The sequence below is a fragment of the Candida orthopsilosis genome (genome assembly GCF_000315875.1).
Source record: "Candida orthopsilosis Co 90-125, chromosome 2 draft sequence".
NCBI classification, from domain to species: domain Eukaryota; kingdom Fungi; phylum Ascomycota; class Pichiomycetes; order Serinales; family Debaryomycetaceae; genus Lodderomyces; species Lodderomyces orthopsilosis.
In genome coordinates this window covers 373,635-392,504 of record NC_018295.1, presented here as the reverse complement: position 1 = coordinate 392,504, position 18,870 = coordinate 373,635, and the positions used below count along the sequence as shown (strand labels likewise).

Sequence of the window (18,870 nt, the reverse complement as noted above, 5' to 3'; positions counted from 1 at the left end):
ATGAACATACATGAACCACATTGATCAAAACAATGGAAGTGAATAACAAAATACATGACAAAAATGGCCAAACCTGGAGTAGAGGGAGGATAGATCCCTCAAGATTTTCCTTCTCTCACAGACAACATAATAAAAACTAAATGAAATTTGCAGCAATAATACCAATAAAAGTACTATCCAATGACGGGAAGCACAACTTGGACAGAAACAGGTGGAGTAATTTGAAGTGGTCCATTCAGCTTCATATTCAATCTAGATTCCTTCTCAACACTAGCATCATTACTTGACGCTAGTTTATTACCTACTTTACCATGTTCCTTAAACACTTGTTCATGTTCTTGTGGACCCAATTCGGGATTCTCTTTCGCATGCTCTTCCTTATCGTGATTCTCCTTTTCGTATTGTTCTACACCAGGTGCTGTTTCATGACGTTCTTTTTCATGGTGTTCCTTAGCGTAATGTTCTTTGGAATGAAGTTGGCCACCTAATGTACGACTTGATTCGTAGTGATCTTTGGCACGGTCGTTGGCGAATGTGTTTGATGATTTTAAGCCCTTATCAATTATGAGATTGTCGTGTTGGTTGAGCTCGTCACGGCGAGTGAGATGTAAGGATACTCCGTGGTTTGTATTCTTTTCATATTTCTTGTGATGTTCCTTTTCGGTGATAAACTGATCTAAATTATGTACATCTTTTGACGACTCAGCATCCCCATGATTTTGCTCATCATGATTCAATTCGTGTTCATCTTTAACTACTTGGAAATTATCCTCATTATGAACTTGCATTGTGTGCTTATTGGATCCATCATTCAGATGTTCTTTGAAGTCAGATTTATGATGTTCAGTAATTTCCTTGTGATTATCATCCTCGTTATGATCAATCGCGTGTCTTTTCTTGTGGTTTAAATCGCGGAAGTAATCCTTGTGGTGTTCCTTCTCCTTCACAGTTTGATCGAGTTCGTGGAGATCTTTCACATAATCGACATTTTGATGATCCTCCTCATGATGATTCAATTCATGATGGTTTTTGATGAAACTAGACTCATCCTCCTTGTGACGCTCCTTATTACTTTTGTTTGTCCCATCTTCAAATTGTTCCAGTAAATCAAATTGATGTTTTTCAGTCACCTTCTTGTGGATACTCTCTTCTGAACGCACAATTTCGTGACGCTTGTCCAAGTTTCCTTTAGAATTACCTAATTGAAAATCTTGCTCAAGTTTTTCCTTTTTCTGCTCATGACGATCACTTTCAATACGTTCTTCTTTGAATTCACCTGATTTGTTTTTCTCACGATACTTTTCCTTGTGGTGCTGCAAAGCTTCATTCTTACTATTCTTCTTGTAAACCCCTTCTTCATCCTTTAATATTTCAGAATATTCCGTTTTGGCATCATTGTATATATTTTCGTGACCATCCTTTTTAAAATCCTGTCCCAATAGGTGTTTTACATGATCCTCCTTTTCAAACTTCTTATTCTCTTCTTCGTGGTGTTCCACGGTATGGTCAGTAGTCAGGTTAAAGTTTCTCAGGGAATGATGTTTTTCCAAGTGTCCCTTTTCCGATTTGGCATGTCTGGACTCGTGCTTAACGTCACCGAGATGGACTTCTTCACCTTCTTCAGATTCATTAGTCTCAGCAATAGAATTCTCCCGGTCCAATTGCCCTTCTCCAAAAGATAATTCTTGAATAACATCTAATCTAGTTAGAAAACCTTTCTGAATCAACACTGGAATTGCATCCAAAACCAGTTTTGACAAAAGCTTGCCAATTTCAGGCTTAGCAAATGTAAATTTGTCAACATCAATGTCCAATCCATGAGCCTGTATTGCCATCAACCATTCATCCCATGAGATTTGGTTGTTTTTAAGATTTTCAATAGTCAAATCCATTAACGAGTTTCTAACTAACTGGTCCTTTAATGACAAAATGAGAATGTTATTGATCAACCCAGATTGTTTCAAAGAATCAAACACCCTCGCAATGCCTTCATCCACTTCAAGATCATCGGAGGGAGTAGCGTTATGAGCTTCAAATGAGTCATAATCTCCAAATTTGAAATCATCAATGCTTTTTTCTTTATCGTTAGCAATATCTTCGTCATAACTCGCGCCCGAACTATTGACAGCACCATTGCTTCCTCCAAAAAATGTTGATACAGTCTCCTCAATAGTTTTTCTGTTCTTAAATGCCTTCTCGACCGATTGCTTCTGCTTCATAACGTGCTCACGGGTAGTTAATTCGTCGGCTTCATCAACATCAGTCCCCTCTGTAGTATCATTACTTATATCTGATTGCTTCTCCTTTGCGATTTTGTAAGCGGTTTGGACCGTCTTGTATGCAACCTTTACAATTAGCGCCTGATCAAAGTCAGAAGCTGCACTAGCAAATTCTTCGGGAGTTAAAAGCTTAGCATCACCTTCATCTGGAATAAGCAACAAGAGGTTCTTTCGTTTTTCAGAAGTGACCAGGCTTATTGGAGTTGTAGCACCCTGTACTGGTTTCAACTTCAAGGAGGGGGATTCAAAAATAGTTTCAACTGTTGATGGTGTCAACAATTTACCAAAACCACTACCTGTAGATGCTACTTTCTTGGGAGCGCCTTTTGAACTCGATTTTGGAACTTTTTTTAGTTTCTCCTTAAGCACTTTCTTTTCATTCTTTAGTGCTTCTTTCTTCTTTCTGAGCTTCTCTTCATTTTCTCTTCTCAACCTTTCCTTCTTTTCCTTGGGGCAATCAGGATCATCCTCTTCTTCATTTTCGGTTCCATCGTCTGTCGGTCGTGATGTATTTAAAACGGTTGTCGTTGTAATGGTAGGTACAGGTTTTGATTTTCCCTTCTTCAATCTTAGCTTATTTTTGAACAACCAAGTTGACTCAAATTTTGGTTCATCTGGCGACGGCTCTTCCTCTTTCCTGTTTTTTCCGAAACCAAAAATTGAACTCCAAGACCATCTGCTTTTCTTTTTTTCAAGCTTGTCGTCATTTCCATCATCGTCGTAGTCAGAATCGTCAGAATCTTCAAACTCTCCAGCTGTAGGGGTTGATTCTTTATCTGTAAACTCTGATTCCACTTGTTCCTTGCCATCTCGTTTCACAAAAGAAAGCTTATCAATTTGAGTCTTTTCTCCAGCTTTCTCTTTTTCTTTAACGCCAAGGACCTTTAAAGTGGTTTTCTCTCTTAAATTGAGTGGTACATTGATGGACTCGTCGTCTTCGCACTCCTCCTTCTCTGAAACTAAGTCACCATCATACAACCCTTCTGGGTATTCCTCCCCCTTGGGGTGCAAATAAGGGTAGAGCTTTGGTTTGGACTGGTTCTTATCTTCAGGGCAATCCTCTTCGGGTGTCTGAGTCTCTGAATTCACGACAGTTGTGATTGTAGTAACTAGCGTTGAAATAACAAGTGTGGAATCCTTTTTGAAATGCGATTTAATTTTAGAACTCCCGCCTTCTTTTTCCTGCTGGTCTGTTTGCTTCTTTTTATCGCCACCTTTTTTGAAAATGTTTTTTAATTTAGACGTTGTGTCACCTTCATCGTTTGCCTTACCAGACATACTAAGCTTTTCTTTCAATTTACTAAGATCAGTCAAGTCGAATTTTGCGTCCTCGTCCTCCGCCTCGACCTCTTTCTCTTCGTCTTCAAGCTTGACTAGGGATCCTTCTAGGCCATCATACTGCTTGTCTACAACAGTATCGTGTTCATTCTCATCAGCTTTGTTACCCTTTGACTTGTTCTTTTTTAAAAATCTCTTCAAGTCCCCCAACTTGATCATATTGTTTAAGTCTTCAGGTGAGATATCATGCCTTTTCAGCAATTGACCGATCATTCCTCGATCAGTAGAAAATCTCCAAACATCAATTTTTGCATCTGATGATCCCTGAGTTGCAATTGAGGGCGAGAGATTACCATTCTCAGCGGAGTTAGTACTATTTTCATCCACATTCGCATGTTCAGGAGTGTCTGAATCGACTTTTTCGTTTTCAGGAGTGTTCTCCTCTCTGGATTGCTCTTTGATTCGATCAATCAAAAACAATATATCTTTCAACACTTCAATTTTTTCCAAAGTCAAATCCTTTCCTACGTTCATCATTTCCATAAACATATCACTGAATCCTTTGAATGGAAGGGCTGAAGGCAGTGATGGTTCTTCTTTATCTGAACCGTCACAACCGTCATTATCATTGGCATCTTCTTTGTATTCAGACGGTTGAGTAGCATCTTCTGTAACATCTGGCTGAAACTTCCATTCCTTATCAATAGAAGAGCTCTTCTCGGCCTCTTCTACGCTTCCAACTTGTCCTGGTGGTAATGAGCCGGGGTCAGTGTTTTGAAATGGCAACTTGAGCTTAAACTTGAAAATCGGAAAAGAAAACAGATGTTTAATCTTCATTTTATCTGAACCATTAGCGCCAACTCTATCTGTTTCATTCTTGGCACAGCCATTATTCACTGCAATTGCAGCCACTGTAGAGCTAAGAAATAACAATTTATGAACCTTCATCACCACTCTGAATGAACAACTTTAGATAATGAATAGCAATTAATAGCATTGGTGTCACGGTGGATTTCCCAGCTTATATAATTAACTTCATATTTGGCGTGAGTTGTAATACCTTCCTAATCTAAACCTTGCACAGTAATCTACAATCTATCAGTTCATTCGATGTTCCATCGAAAGATAAAAGAATCGTTCTTTTTTGTAATGCTCAATCAGCTTTTGAGTCACGAAAGAAAACCGTCAAAGAAGTTTGAAATTGTTCTCTTGCAGGGAAACATGTATAAGTATTTGGCCTGATACGGTTCTGTGTGATGATGGAATACAAGGATGGGTTTTGTCGAGAGTCAGAACTCAATGTCGTAAAATGTGACAGATGACTGTCGTTAAATTTCAAATTTGAGAAAAACGACAAATGGCAAAAGACGGAGCACGTATTGATGTTATGTCCGCAACACATTCAACTACAAGTTTTTCACATCCAACTATACCTAGTAGCATAAACCTACTATGATTAAACTCATAAAGCCGCATATGAGCATACACATGCTTAGAGTAAGCCCGTTGTCATCACGAGCTGGTCTTAAACACCTAGGGCACGACTTCACCCACTCCTTCAAAAAATCATATGCATCCTCATCTGGGACAACAGCAACTTTTACCAAATCCAATACAAAAAGATCCAACAGATTCTTTAGATATTTTGCAGTTGGTTTGGGGATAGGAATAGGTGGGTCAGCTTTATACTACACCAGTGACAAATTTAGGCATGCGGTGTTGACGGTTGATCGTGTTGGTGTTGTCACCGTTGCCATGATTCGTTGTTTTGCGTTGTATAAAGAAACACTAGGGAAGGAATATGATTCCACAACTGCACGGCAAGATGCTTTATCTAAGACACACAAGAGAGCTGCTGAAATCACTTTAAAAGCTTTAGAGAAAAATGGCGGTATTTATATCAAATTGGGGCAGCACATTACTGCGTTGACGTATTTGTTACCTCGTGAATGGACAGACACTATGATTCCGTTACAGGACAAATGTCCGAGATCATCAATGGAAGAAATTGAAAATTTGTTCGAGACTGATTTAGGTGTCAAACTTGAAGATATGTTTATTGAATTTGATCCAAATCCTGTGGGAGTTGCCAGTTTGGCCCAAGTTCATATAGCTAGATTGCGAAGGAATGGACAAAAGGTGGCTGTTAAAATCCAACATCCCAGTTTGAAAGAGTTTGTTCCATTGGATGTTCAATTGACCAGGTTGGTGTTTGATTTAATGTACAAAGCATTCCCGGAATATCCTTTAACATGGCTAGGCGATGAGATGCAAAATTCGATATTTGTTGAGCTCGATTTTACCAAGGAAGCAGCAAATGCAGAAAGAACAGCAAAGCATTTCAAAGATTTCACTTACTTGAAAATTCCAGATGTTTTAGAGGCAGAAAAGAGAATTTTGATAATGGAATACGTTGCCGGATCAAGATTGGATAATTTGAAATATTACGAAGATAACGATATCGACACATCCAAAGTTAGTGCTTGTTTAACTCATGTTTTCAACGAAATGATTTTCAGACCTGATGTTGGTTTACATTGTGATCCTCATGGAGGTAACTTAGCCATAAAGAAGGTTGAGCCACATAACGGTTACAATTTTGAAATTATTCTTTATGACCACGGGTTATACAGAGATATTCCATTGCAAATGAAACGTGAATATGCACACTTTTGGTTAGCTGTTTTGGATAATGATATACCGGGAATGAAAAAGTATGCCAAAGTATTTGCTGGTATTGAAGGTGAACAAAAGTTTAAGATTTTCGTTAGTGCAATTACTGGTAGGGCTCCTGATGCTGTATTGAATAAAGAAATCAAATCAAGAAGGTCAAAAGCAGAAATTGAAGAAATTCAATCACAAATCAATAATCATGATCTGGGCGTTTTAGAAGATTTAATGGACATATTGTCAAGCATGCCGAGAATGATTTTATTAATTTTGAAAACTAATGATTTAACTAGAAATTTAGATGAGAGTTTGCAATCGGATTTAGGGCCTGAGCGTACATTTTTGATTATGGCCAATTATTGTGCTCGTACAATCTATGAAGAGGGAATTGATATTATCAATCTGCAGTTTAGAGGAATTACGTGGGCATTCAAGAGAGTCGTCAATTGGATCGGTTATCACAAGAGATTGAGTACCTTGTATATATATGATCTTGTATTAAAATTTCAAAATACAAGATCTTAAATAGATAAGTGGATAAACTATTCATTATTCTTTTTGATTTTTTCTAGTAGATTGTTTATCCTTGGTCCCATTACTGGTTGCCCACGCTTGGTTTTTTGACTCAATTCTTTCTTCTTTAATTCCCTTATTTTCTCCTGTCTTGCTACATCGGTTAGCTTCTCCTGTATTTTTTGTAATCGTTCATTTCGCTTTTCAGCTTTTCTTTGCTTAGCAATAGCGGCTCTCTCGGCAAAGCTTGTAGGCTTTGATTGCTTTGGTCTTGACTCATGTTTTTCATGTGACACATCCCCCTCTTCTTCCTCATCATTATCACTCTCTCCATCTGTATCCGATTTATCCTTACTGGGTTCTTCTAGTCCTTCATGTTTTAATAATTTGAAATAATTCTTTCTCAAACGAGCACGATGTGTAAGTGCTCTTTTAATGTCAGCAGATTTTGTCTCCCGACGATCAACGAATCTTTTCCTGCCCTTGTTATGTTGTGGTGGTGCCATCTTGGTATATAAGTTGTTGCAGTTGTAACTGGGAAATGGAGACGCTGCCTTGAGATGCCTTTATCGAAAAGAATTCAATGTCATTTTTGATAACTATGTCACTTTTTATTATTTTGCGACATTATGGTAAAAAGGTAGCGCATTTACTTTTTTCACGGCAGAGGCATTTGCTTGAAGATATGCATGGGCAAGTTCTATATTAAGAGATCGTGTCATGCCATATCAGGGCATGACATTCATTGCATGTATCAATGTATAAAATCAGGGCATGATAGGCAAAAATCAAACCAATACAGTAAAAAATATCCAAATACGAGTGAAGAGGGTCCCTGTGTACATACAGGCCAGCTTATCTGATCTGTGCTATATCGGTTCCAATTGCATTGGTCCCACTTTTAGACCAAACGATTACGTAATACTTTACGCGTTTCTTTCCAAGCCGCACTGAGAGTAAAAAATTCTATTTTGGGCAATTGGGCGAGCGGATCAAAAGATTTTCATCAACAAAAAGCATAATCCACGCATAGCTTTATCTTGGCTGTCAAAGAACAAGGGATCTCAAAGTTTGAGAGATCTGTTTTACTATACCAAAAGAACACTTGGTATTATACTTCATACCCTAAGTTGCTCAATTTTCATGCATATAAACCAATATGTCACCGTCCATACCGAAAAACAAATATACTGCATTATCTAATTCTTCAGATCTAGCGTCAACTTCACCAACAACAAGTGGAAACACGCTTTTCTCATCAAACGGGCCCAGCCAGAAACATTCACCACAAGCGCATGACAACGAAGAAGAGTTTGAATTAGAAACGATAAATAATTTAGATTATGAAGTACCGCTTGAAGAGGGTGACGAAGAAGAAAGACGCCAACGTGGTTCATCCAATTTTGGAATAGAAACGTTTCCCCAAAGTACACCATCATCATCGTCATCATCGTCATCAGGATCATCGAATATGAAAATGGCATTCATGAATATGACAAATTCTATATTGGGTGCAGGAATCATCGGCCAACCATTGGCATTTCGAAATAGTGGGTTTTTGGGTGGGATTTTAGTCATGATCGGATTAACAGTACTTATTGATTGGACATTAGTTCTCATTGTTAAAAATTCCATTTTGGCACAACTGAAATCATATCAAGATACAGTAAATCATTGTTTTGGACTAACGGGTAAAATCGTCTTGCTAGTATCCATCAGTTCATTTGCATACGGTGGATGTATGGCATTTTGTGTCATAATTGGCGATACAATCCCTCATGTGTTAAAAGCATTCATACCTAGCTCAGTCACTGAAGGTGTATTTGCTTGGCTATTTAGTCGGAATGTGATTATTGTCCTATTCACTGGTTGTATTTCTTATCCGCTAAGTCTTAATCGAGATATTTCAAAATTGGCAAAGGCTTCCGGATTCGCATTATTGGGAATGTTGACAATCGTTGTTTTAACTGTGGTGCGTGCTCCTTTCATTTCATCCGATTTGAAAAGTAAAGTAACTGGATCTCAATGGCTATTAAATAGCAATATTTTCCAAGGTATTTCAGTGATTTCATTTGCTTTGGTGTGCCATCATAATACAATGTTTATTTACCAATCAATGCAGAATGCCACTTTGAAAAAGTTTACTAAATTGACTCATATTTCATGTTTTATATCAATGATTTTCTGTATGATTATGGGAATTAATGGGTATTTGAATTTCGGTTTAATGACAAAGGGAAACATCTTGAATAATTTCAAGAGTAATGACAATTGGATCAACATTGCTCGATTTTGTTTTGGACTAAACATGTTGACTACATTCCCGCTTGAAATTTTCGTTGTTCGTGATGTCCTCAAAGAGATTCTCCTAAGTAGGAAAGCTATCGACGGAAGCACATCGCATTTAGAATTGACGAAATGGCAACATTTCGCAATCACATCTTTACTCGTATTCACATCAATGGCAGTCAGTTTATTCACATGTAATCTAGGGATGATTCTTGAACTTATTGGAGCTACATCAGCAAGTCTAATGGCATATATAATCCCACCATTGTGTTATTTACGATTGTCTTGGTTACAATTAGATTGGACACTGGCTCAACCATGGGAAAAGAAACGGTTTGTGATTCGGAAAGCTTTGCCTAGTGTTGGGTGTATTGTGTTTGGATTTGCAGTCATGTTTATTAGTTCAGGAATGACAATTAGAGATGCTATACGAAATAAGAATGGTAGTGATAATTGTGTAATAGATTAGAAACTACAGATATAAAAACAGTTAGATTACACAGTCTTTTAGTCATCTTCGTCGTCACTGATTACAAGTCGTTTCTTTCTTATTGGGGCTGATTGTTCCCCGTCATCAACGGATCTTGTACGCTTGTTGGTATCGGAATCCATATCTGATGTGTTTGAGGAGAAGTGTTCTGGCGCGGGTCCACTTTGACTGGCAGAGTGTTCGTCACTCTCAAGCGACGCGTTGCTCTCTTCATCGCTATGGAGTTTTGTAAAACCAGTTTGCTTAGGTGCTTCTTCTACATCATCATCCTCATCTTCAACAAATAACGATACTTCTTCTACCACATTCTTCACCACATTGGCAACCTCTTTATCCCCATTCTTGGAATAAACCAGCCATACTTTTTTAAACTCCTCCAATTTTTCATTATTGGTAATACTACCAATCTCATTCAACAATTTTCTCAACCTTTCTTCACGAGCGAAAAACTCTTGATGTCTCTCATCATCGGACTCATCGTCAGAATCATGAACAAATTCAGATGATCGAGTAAATTGAGATTCTTCAAGAAGACCCGCTGGTATTCTTCTTCTTCCAGGCTGCATTTCCTGATCCTTGCTGGGTTTAGTTTTCAATTTCGATTTTCTCTTGTGTGCTTTACCACGCTCTAAGTTTTTGGATCTTGGTTTATGTTGTGAATTCAATTGAGCTTCTAATTCATCCAATTGATCTAATTCAGTTCCATTTTGTCTTGATGAATTTGGATTAGCAGCCAATTCAAAGGCAATGTCGTCGTCATCACCTTCGTCACCACCCTCTGCATCATCCCCGTTATATGCTTTATCAGTTTCTGCTTGTTGGAATTTCCGTTCGAATTTCCGCTCTAATAGATCTTCCTTTTCATACAATTCACCAGTTGATAAATAACATTTAACTGAACTTTCTTCAATTCTGGGAAACAATACTTCAATTATATTGGGGAACCTCCCGAGGGCAACTTTGAATTTTTTCATAAAATAGTAAATAAACTCCTCAACTTTCAATCTAATTGAAGAGCCTCTAGGTAAATGATTCTTCAACTTATGCAACATTTGCATAAAGTCCAACCGAAATAACCCGTTATAATCTTTCCTAACCACAAAAAGCTTATGAAAATAACTCAAACAGATCTTAATATCATCATGATTCAAATCTTGGAAACGTGATAAATATTCAATATACGCAGTCACAATAGCCTGATGGAAAAATCTAACTTCAGTAGCTTGAAAATTCAATCTTCGTTCACGAGTAACTTCACGAATATTTTCAGCAATTGCTTCATCATCAGAATCATAAATTGCTGCGGAAAGTTTTGCATCTGTATCTCGATTCAATTCATTGATTCGTTTCTTATTGTTCTTACTTTGTTTCCGTTTAGTTTGGACGTAAAGTTGTAAATCTTCCTTGGCAAATGATTCAAATGATTTTAAAATGATGGTTATTACATGAATTGACTCTTTGAGAAATCTGGGTGAGTGTTTGAATGCAGATTGTGGTATTAGCACCAAAATATTCAAAAAATCATTGAATGAAAATAGTTTTCTGATGATACCTTCAGCCAATTCACGATCAATTTCATATTGAGTATCATCTTCAATAGTGTTTCTTTTTTTACCAAATATCGAATTTGATATTTTGAGCAACTCTTTAAAACAAATCATTGCCACATGTAGGGAGTTCCATGACTTTTTAGCAAATGAGTCTCGGAAATAGGTTACAATTAATATAAAGTTAATTTCACTCAATGCTGCCCTTACTGAACCAAAATCGAATGATGATGTACTGTCAAGTACAATTTGCTCTCGTTGATAATTCAAAAACCAAGCAATTGTGAAGAAATAACTTGCATTTGATAATTCATCAACAGTTGAGTATTCCGATTGACTTGTAAGTTTCGATGCCATCACTTCAATCAAGTTGTTGAAGCATCCACCGGACAAGAATTCATTGATAAACTCATGAAGAATTTGTCGACCCGGTGCAGTAAGATATACTGGTGAACTTGTCTTTACAAAATCATCAGAGTCGTATTTGAAATGATTTTGATTCTTCCATGTTTTTGACTTATCTAACTTGTCCAAAGTACCATCAGTATTTACCAATGCTTCTTCTCCAGATACCACGTACGAGGTTGCATCCGAAGAACGAATGGACAATAAAGTACCAAATTTACCATGTCTTGTGGCAATTTTCAGAGTTTGTGCTTGTTTCTTTTTAGATTCAGTTGCTAGTAGATCCAGCAATTGCATATTCACCGTACTCGATAAAGGGACCAAGGGAGCAGACGCGTCAGTTGACACATTAGAACTAGGGGCTTGAGGAGGTGGACGTACAAGCACATCTTTGGACTCTATTCCTTTGATAATCAAGTATATGCACTCAAGAGTGACTTCTCCAAATAAATCCTTGTCGAATTCAACATTAATTGACCCTGATATGGTTAGCAAAAGCATCAACACCTTGTTCTTTCTAAACACCTTCAAAACATGATTTATGGAAATGTCATCTTGAGTTACACCACTAGGTAAATCCGCTGATGCAACAATGGCGTTTCTTGCTTTAGATGAAATGGTAGATGTAGCGGGTTCAATAGCTAGCAAATTCCTGATGAAGTATAATACAAGTCGTAAAATTTGATTTTCACGAGGTTCTCTATCAACCTTTGACTTTTGAAGCACAGGAAGCACTAATCTAATCACTGCTTTCAATAATTGTCCATTATTATACGCCAAAATATGCTTCTTGTACAATACATGGATCTTTCTAATATTTGCATACAATAATTTTTGATTTTCTGACAAGTTTTTATCAAAATCCACGGGCCAAGTCAAAAGCACAAGTATTTCTAAACATGAAAGCATAATTTTTTCCATTGATGTTTTGTTTTTGATCAACTCTTTCTTGGCCATTTTTTGCTCCCATTGACAAAGTACAACTATGATGTCATTTTGAATTAAACCGCATTCAGCACAAGCTAGTGCTACTTCATAGTTGTTTTGTTTTTCATCAACAGCCCTGATCCATCTCTTTATATCCTTTAGACATGCTAATGCGTCATGGCCTAGTTTATATGGAGGAGGTTTTATCTCTGATGTATGATCAACACCACCCAACGCAGATACCAAAATGGCAATATGGGCACGCAACAATTTCTGCGCATGGGTCTCATTTGGTTTCAACGTTGTTGTGAGAGTTCTTATTTTGTCCTCTTCTTCTTCTTCTTCCTCCTTCTCCTCTTCGTTGCCATCCTCATTGTTTAATTCAGTTGGTGTATTGATTGATTGTCCGGCGATTGACTCAACTCCTTTGGGAGGTTCAATTTCGGTAACTTCTTCATCACTATAGTCTATAAAGTCATCAAATTCCTCTGCGTCGTAGTAATTTTCAACATCAGAACCCGTCTCAATGTCACTCATATTGAGGGAGAGTTGGTCTTTTGTTAATTTGTAGATATAGTTTTGCAAATCAGGTTAAGAAAATTTATAAAGCGCGTCATGTGTAAAAGCAAAACAACACGTCTCTATTGGAAAAGGCGCTACCATGAAGATGGTCCAATACAACAGATATATAGATAAGGGCAATGTTTCGATCCTGTACCGAATGAACAGTTAGACGAAGGTGTTTCTGCCTCCGGGGTATAATTTTTAGGTGAAAGACTACAAAAGCTAAGATAGAGACCACTTTTAGCTAAACTATGTTACCTTTGCAATGTGTACCACTTATTGTCGTAGCATCATCACCCTATTCTACTTGTTTGCAATATCTCATAACCTCAATTGGTAAAGTTTACGGACCAGTTGTTCATAAGAATAGAGCAATTTCGCTGGTGCTGTGTTCGCTGTATGTCGTGAATACTTTACGACAAACAATTGCGACACTTGCTTCGCTTATTAAATATTCCTGTATACAGTGTACTAGTTTTGTGTTAATTATTTATATAGAGTACGGTGTATTAGTTGTCAGCATATATGAGTGGGGTAAGATTACATTTAGCATTTAATTCTTGTAGTCGTATAAACCATGCGTATATGTATACACGACCATTTATTTCCCATCCATAATCCTCAAAAACTCTCTGCCTTTCTTCTCTCTTTGTTGACCTTACTTGAAAAGGAGAAATGCAGCCAACTTACAGACTGCATAACGTCCAAAACGGAACAAGAACTTTCTTGTGTGGTCAACATTGACAAACACAATTCAGTGGTAGAACGTGAACCCTTCTTTAGTTATATAGCTTCAAGCTGTAATAACACATACAATTCTTGTTACTGAGATGGAATAAACACGAACAGTTGTTTTACTCGAAGACATTTCAATCCTCGAGTAATTGTGTTTGATGGGATCAGCAAAAGGTTGTTTCAAGATTTAAAGATAAAATTTTGCAGTCAATCAAAACAAATTGAACCCTCTGTTGGTAAAACTAAGATACATATAAAGGCAAAACTATATTACCTTTGAGCACATAATAAGAAACCAGCCATATTTGTAGCTTCTGTGGACGCAATACTTTTCTCCACCTGCGTCATTACTCTTGCTCCCTATGGTTATGAGAATTTCCAAGACTTGTGAAAATATTTTTTGAACCAACCACAACAATGACAATTTAACCAGAACCAAATTTAAAATTGCGTTCTTAGATGGACCTAACTGTACTGGGCATAGCTCAATTCAACCCTTTTTCAGTTGGCGTTATCTGTTTCCAAAAGAATGAAATATGTCTCGTTCCCCTCTCCGCACCCACCCATTAGACCACAAAAAGAAGAAGAAGAAATAAACAAAGCAAAACTGTTCTACTCCGATGACAAGTAGTGTATATATACGTATACATGTTATACACAATGTAACGTTTTGAATGAGAAAGATACGCACCAAGAACGTAGATTTCGCTCAAGTTTTGTAGTAGACCCTCTTACCTACAATACATACAAATTATATCTGTTAAATTAGGCCTGTTTCCAACGGTCACAAATAAGCTGAACCTTAGAACCTTAGACCGCCTTTTATTGAAGAGGATTAGCCATAAGTTTAAGTTTATCTGTCTTTTACTGAGTGTTTGAAATGAACTGGGGTTTTGATACATAACTAGTAAAGAATTCGTTGTATGTCATTTGATTTAATAAACAAAACAATAGAACAAAACAATAGAACAACTTTTATTCAACCAAACAGTAAAAGAAAAAAAAAAATAAAAAAATTAATTAATAAAAAAACCCCGACCACATATATATATGGAACCAAAAAGAGAGTAAACAAAAGGAACAGCATACTCCACACAACAATAGATCAACTAAAGGACATAAAGCTGTTGTAACTGTCTTCATACACCACTACAGCAATGGAGCCAATAAGAAATTCCTCGGGGAATATTCAACATAACCCTGTTAATTCATCCACAAGCTCTAATAACAACCTGCCGGCAAACCCTCTGCCCTTACCACCACATCGTGCGTCTCCAAACACAGGTTCAACTCCAAGTAATACCAGTACTGTACCAAATGCAACTGGGATCAACAATCATGAGGATAACAACAACGCTGACAGCAACGATTCAGCACAACAAACGCTAAAAAAGAGGAATAGAATTCCAGCATCTTGTTCCATGTGCAGAAAGAGAAAATCCAAATGTGATAGGGTACGGCCAGTATGTGGTACATGTATCAGAAAGGGAATAACACACTTGTGCCAGTACGAATTCAACTCTGGTCACAGATATCTTTACCAAAACCCCCACCAATATAACGGGCAAGGATACACACAACAATCAAACTCGTATAACTATAATGGACCTCAGGGTTATCCAGGTAGTGGACCTCCTCCACCAGGACCATTACCACCCCATTTTCTGCACTCACCACAACATTACATTCCTCCGTCACCCAATGCTTCCGACCCAGCAAACTATGCACCACCAAATATTCAACAACAATATCCTGTGGGGCCATCACCACCAGGTCAACCTATTTTACCACCGCACCAGCAACAGCAACAACAACAGCAGCAGCAGCAGCAACAACAACAACAACAGCAACATCCTCCGCACTTGTATCACACTCCACCATTCAATGGTCCGCCTTTATCTCAACCCTCACCCAACTACTCCTCTCCGGGAGCTTCTCACATTTACTCGCCGTCAAGTGGTCCAGGATCTTCCACGCAGTACAGACCAATTCCACAACCACCCTTCAACAACGGTACAGAGAAAGTTCTGCCACGCCAATTACCAATACCAGGACCTCCTTCGCAACACAGGACCTCTCAAGATAATGGAAAACCATATTTGCCCAGTCCTACAGCAATATCAAATTCAGTATTTAGATCTGGCTCACACCACCAACAGTCAGGATCGATCAGTTCACTTCCATTACCACAGCCTCCGTCTGCCCCCTTGTCTGCAATCGGATCAACTTCTTTGCGTTCAGACAGTCAGCCCCAATTACCTCCCCCAGTTGCCGGCCAGTCTACAAAAAATGTCACTACATCACCATTGGCAAACTACCCTCTCTCTCAACACTCATCTCCTAATGAAATCAATGGTGGGGGGAACCAAATGGCAACACCAACTACAAGAATACGATCAATGCCTTCTGAAAATGTGCCTTCACCTTTGACTAGTATGCATAAGCCCAGTGCAACAGCTACAACACCTGGTTCATTTATCAATGAACAAAAACCCACTTCCATGCAAAATTCACCAAACGTTAAGGACTCCTTTTCATCAAACTCATTGGTTTCAATTCCACTAGGCCCTAATTCATCATTACAGGTTAGCACTGAGGACAGAATGAATGTTTTCTCCAATTCTAGCTACTCAGTAGCATTGGAAAACCAAATTATCCAAGAACAAGGAGTACTTTCGTACCTTGGATTAACCAAGAGTGATCCCTTCATTACAATTTTAAGAAACTTTACAGTCCACTTGTTTAGGGCAGGAGAAATGACAAAGTTTATCAGAACAGATGCCAATAAAAAGCGCAGAAATTCAACAGGTTCAGCTTCTAGGCTTTCATCCAGGCATAGTGATGGTTTGTCGTCATTCCTGAAGAAACCAAAATTGAATTTGACGCCAGCTGATCACGAAAATGCTGTTGAAGCAGCACCTATGGCTCCAAGCGATTCAAACCAATCAAACAATGATGCTGAGATAAACAACCTTTCAAAAGCGGCAATCAAGCATGCACGGGAGCAGTCATTAAATTCGTTGAATGTCGCTTCACCTTTCGATAAGTACTCACCAAATGTTGGAGAGAATAAAAGGGAAGAGCGTAAGCTACCGAACATCATGCCATCTGTTGAGTCTTTTTTCGCTGGCTCAAATAAGAAGGAGTATTATTCAATGGTGGAAAAGGTCATTATTGCAGTTTTGCCTGATCAAGTAAACCTGTTTAAGTTATTTTGCCGGTTTTTCAAATATGTTCATCCTTTTATTCCCATCTTGGATGAAACACCTTTAATTGTGGAGGTGAAGAATTTGTTGACAACTTTCCCTTCTTTCGGACATGATAGATGGACTTCAGTCAAGATTCGCAACGACCAAGACTTGCGAACATTGGGTTTATTTTTGCTTATTTTGTCGTTGGGATTCAAAAGTTTGATACATAATGACAATGTGTACAATGATTATACCGATGAAGAGGTGTCAATGATTCAAGACATGACGCAAATTTCGTCAGATGAGTTTAAAAAGGTGATTAATCTATGTATTAGTGATGGCTTGATTGCTGCAAAGTCTTCATTCAAGTTGGTTCAATTGTTAACCCTTTTATATTTTTATAAGGAAGTTTCGCCTGATGACGGTCATGGTATATGTGGAGCTGACTCACAAATCTTACTTGGTGTGACTATACGACATGCACTTGCCATTGGATTGAATCGTGATCCAACATCATATACTGCGTATGATGCTCTTTGCAAAAATCCTGCATTTATCAAAACATGGAGGTATTTATGGAACTACTTGACGGAAGCGGATGCAATGAGCAGTCTCCACAATGGTACCAATTTAAACTTGAGAAATTTGAAAATGAGCGATGTACAGACTCCTTATGAATCAAAGGACAAAACGGGGGAACTTAATGAGACGATTAAACGATACAATTCAATATGTGAATGTTATCGTCAGTTGTGTAACAAAATCAACAATGTATGGGAAAAGCCAAAAGTTATGGATATTTTAGCTGATACTAATCATTTGGAAAAGATATTTTTTGATTTCTTCGGAAAAGATTTCTTCCTGACTGTTATCTGTAAGCCAGCAAAAGTTAACCCAAATGCAAGTTCATGGGATGCAAGTACGTTTGAACATGAAGAGCAAATAATCAAGGTGATGAAATACTGCATGTTTATTCAATTGAGGACAAACTTGTCTGGTATGTACTATATGATTGCCATTCATTATGAAAATGAATATAACGAGTCAAAGACTCCATCCATGAATGCTGGAATTGAATTATTCAAGATCTATATCAAGAGTGTGGTGCAAATTGTGTACATTATGACTCATGTATTGGACAACTCGGTGGAATTATTTGGCAAGAATTTTGATTACATTCTTACAGCAGCTAATGAACGATATATGATTAGAACACATTCCTTCTTGACGTCGTTCTTCATTAGGTTGCTCCATCAAAAGAAGGATTTGTCTTTCAAAGTGTTTAAAGAACCAAGCTATATTCCTCGACTTGAAGTTATTGACACCTTATTCACCATGGTTCTAGTCGAAGCGGAGTTATTTGTAGGTAATTTCCGCAAATTGTCACGTACTTATATCAACAGTTATCGATTATACATTATGACATATATAATCATGCGTCAATGTGTTGAAAACCCCGATGTGTTTTTTGAAAAGGCAATTAACGATCAACTGTTTTTTCACCAGGGCACCAATATGATTGAATTTTTCACCCTTGCTGAATTGCATCATTTATGTCGATTATGTGGTGAATTTCGTAATGCCACTGAAGAAAAAAAGAGATTGAAAAGAGAAAAATTGAAAGCTAAGGGAATAATTGTTGATAATGATGATGAGATTGATAATTTCAATTTCGATTCGTTACGATCATCAGTTGATATTGATGATTTCGCCATATTCAATAATGGAAATGGTGCTACATTTATGTCATTTTTTGATGATGACCAAGTATTTGATAATTTGAATAATTTACCTGATGATATTTTGGATCCAGTTGCCCGTAATGAAGATTTGATTCGGTTGTATAATATTTATGGAGATTTTGATGAGGATTTGGTCAAAATGGGATCATCTTAAGAACAAGCTGAGGAGCAAACAATTGTATCGATGTAGTTTTGGGCTGCTTTTTTTATTGAATAAATCAAAAAGTGTGTATTATTATT

At 37.6% G+C, this 18,870-nt stretch overlaps 6 protein-coding genes across 6 annotated transcripts; 3 read left to right on the top strand and 3 right to left on the bottom strand. All coding sequences in view use genetic code 12, as the record gives it.

The window, feature by feature from the left end:
* Window positions 1-173: 173 nt before the first annotated feature.
* On the bottom strand, window positions 174-4,505 carry CORT_0B01790 (hypothetical protein; the record flags this gene model as incomplete). The annotated part of the gene is made up of 1 exon (XM_003867287.1): window positions 174-4,505. The coding sequence occupies one exon, from the start codon at window positions 4,503-4,505 to the stop codon at window positions 174-176; it is 4,332 nt and encodes a 1,443-aa protein (XP_003867335.1).
* A 504-nt stretch (window positions 4,506-5,009) lies between these two features.
* Window positions 5,010-6,752, top strand: CORT_0B01780 (hypothetical protein; the record flags this gene model as incomplete). The annotated part of the gene is made up of 1 exon (XM_003867286.1): window positions 5,010-6,752. One exon carries the CDS (start codon window positions 5,010-5,012, stop codon window positions 6,750-6,752), a length of 1,743 nt encoding a protein of 580 aa, XP_003867334.1.
* A 17-nt stretch (window positions 6,753-6,769) lies between these two features.
* Window positions 6,770-7,246, bottom strand: CORT_0B01770 (Fyv7 protein; the record flags this gene model as incomplete). Its single annotated transcript, XM_003867285.1, has 1 exon — window positions 6,770-7,246. One exon carries the CDS (start codon window positions 7,244-7,246, stop codon window positions 6,770-6,772), a length of 477 nt encoding a protein of 158 aa, XP_003867333.1.
* A 653-nt stretch (window positions 7,247-7,899) lies between these two features.
* On the top strand, window positions 7,900-9,498 carry CORT_0B01760 (transporter; the record flags this gene model as incomplete). Its single annotated transcript, XM_003867284.1, has 1 exon — window positions 7,900-9,498. The coding sequence occupies one exon, from the start codon at window positions 7,900-7,902 to the stop codon at window positions 9,496-9,498; it is 1,599 nt and encodes a 532-aa protein (XP_003867332.1).
* A 38-nt stretch (window positions 9,499-9,536) lies between these two features.
* On the bottom strand, window positions 9,537-12,935 carry CORT_0B01750 (Ybl053 protein; the record flags this gene model as incomplete). The annotated part of the gene is made up of 1 exon (XM_003867283.1): window positions 9,537-12,935. The coding sequence occupies one exon, from the start codon at window positions 12,933-12,935 to the stop codon at window positions 9,537-9,539; it is 3,399 nt and encodes a 1,132-aa protein (XP_003867331.1).
* Window positions 12,936-14,854: 1,919 nt separating this feature from the next.
* CORT_0B01730 (Zcf13 protein) lies at window positions 14,855-18,784 on the top strand (the record flags this gene model as incomplete). The annotated part of the gene is made up of 1 exon (XM_003867282.1): window positions 14,855-18,784. The coding sequence occupies one exon, from the start codon at window positions 14,855-14,857 to the stop codon at window positions 18,782-18,784; it is 3,930 nt and encodes a 1,309-aa protein (XP_003867330.1).
* Window positions 18,785-18,870: the final 86 nt, after the last annotated feature.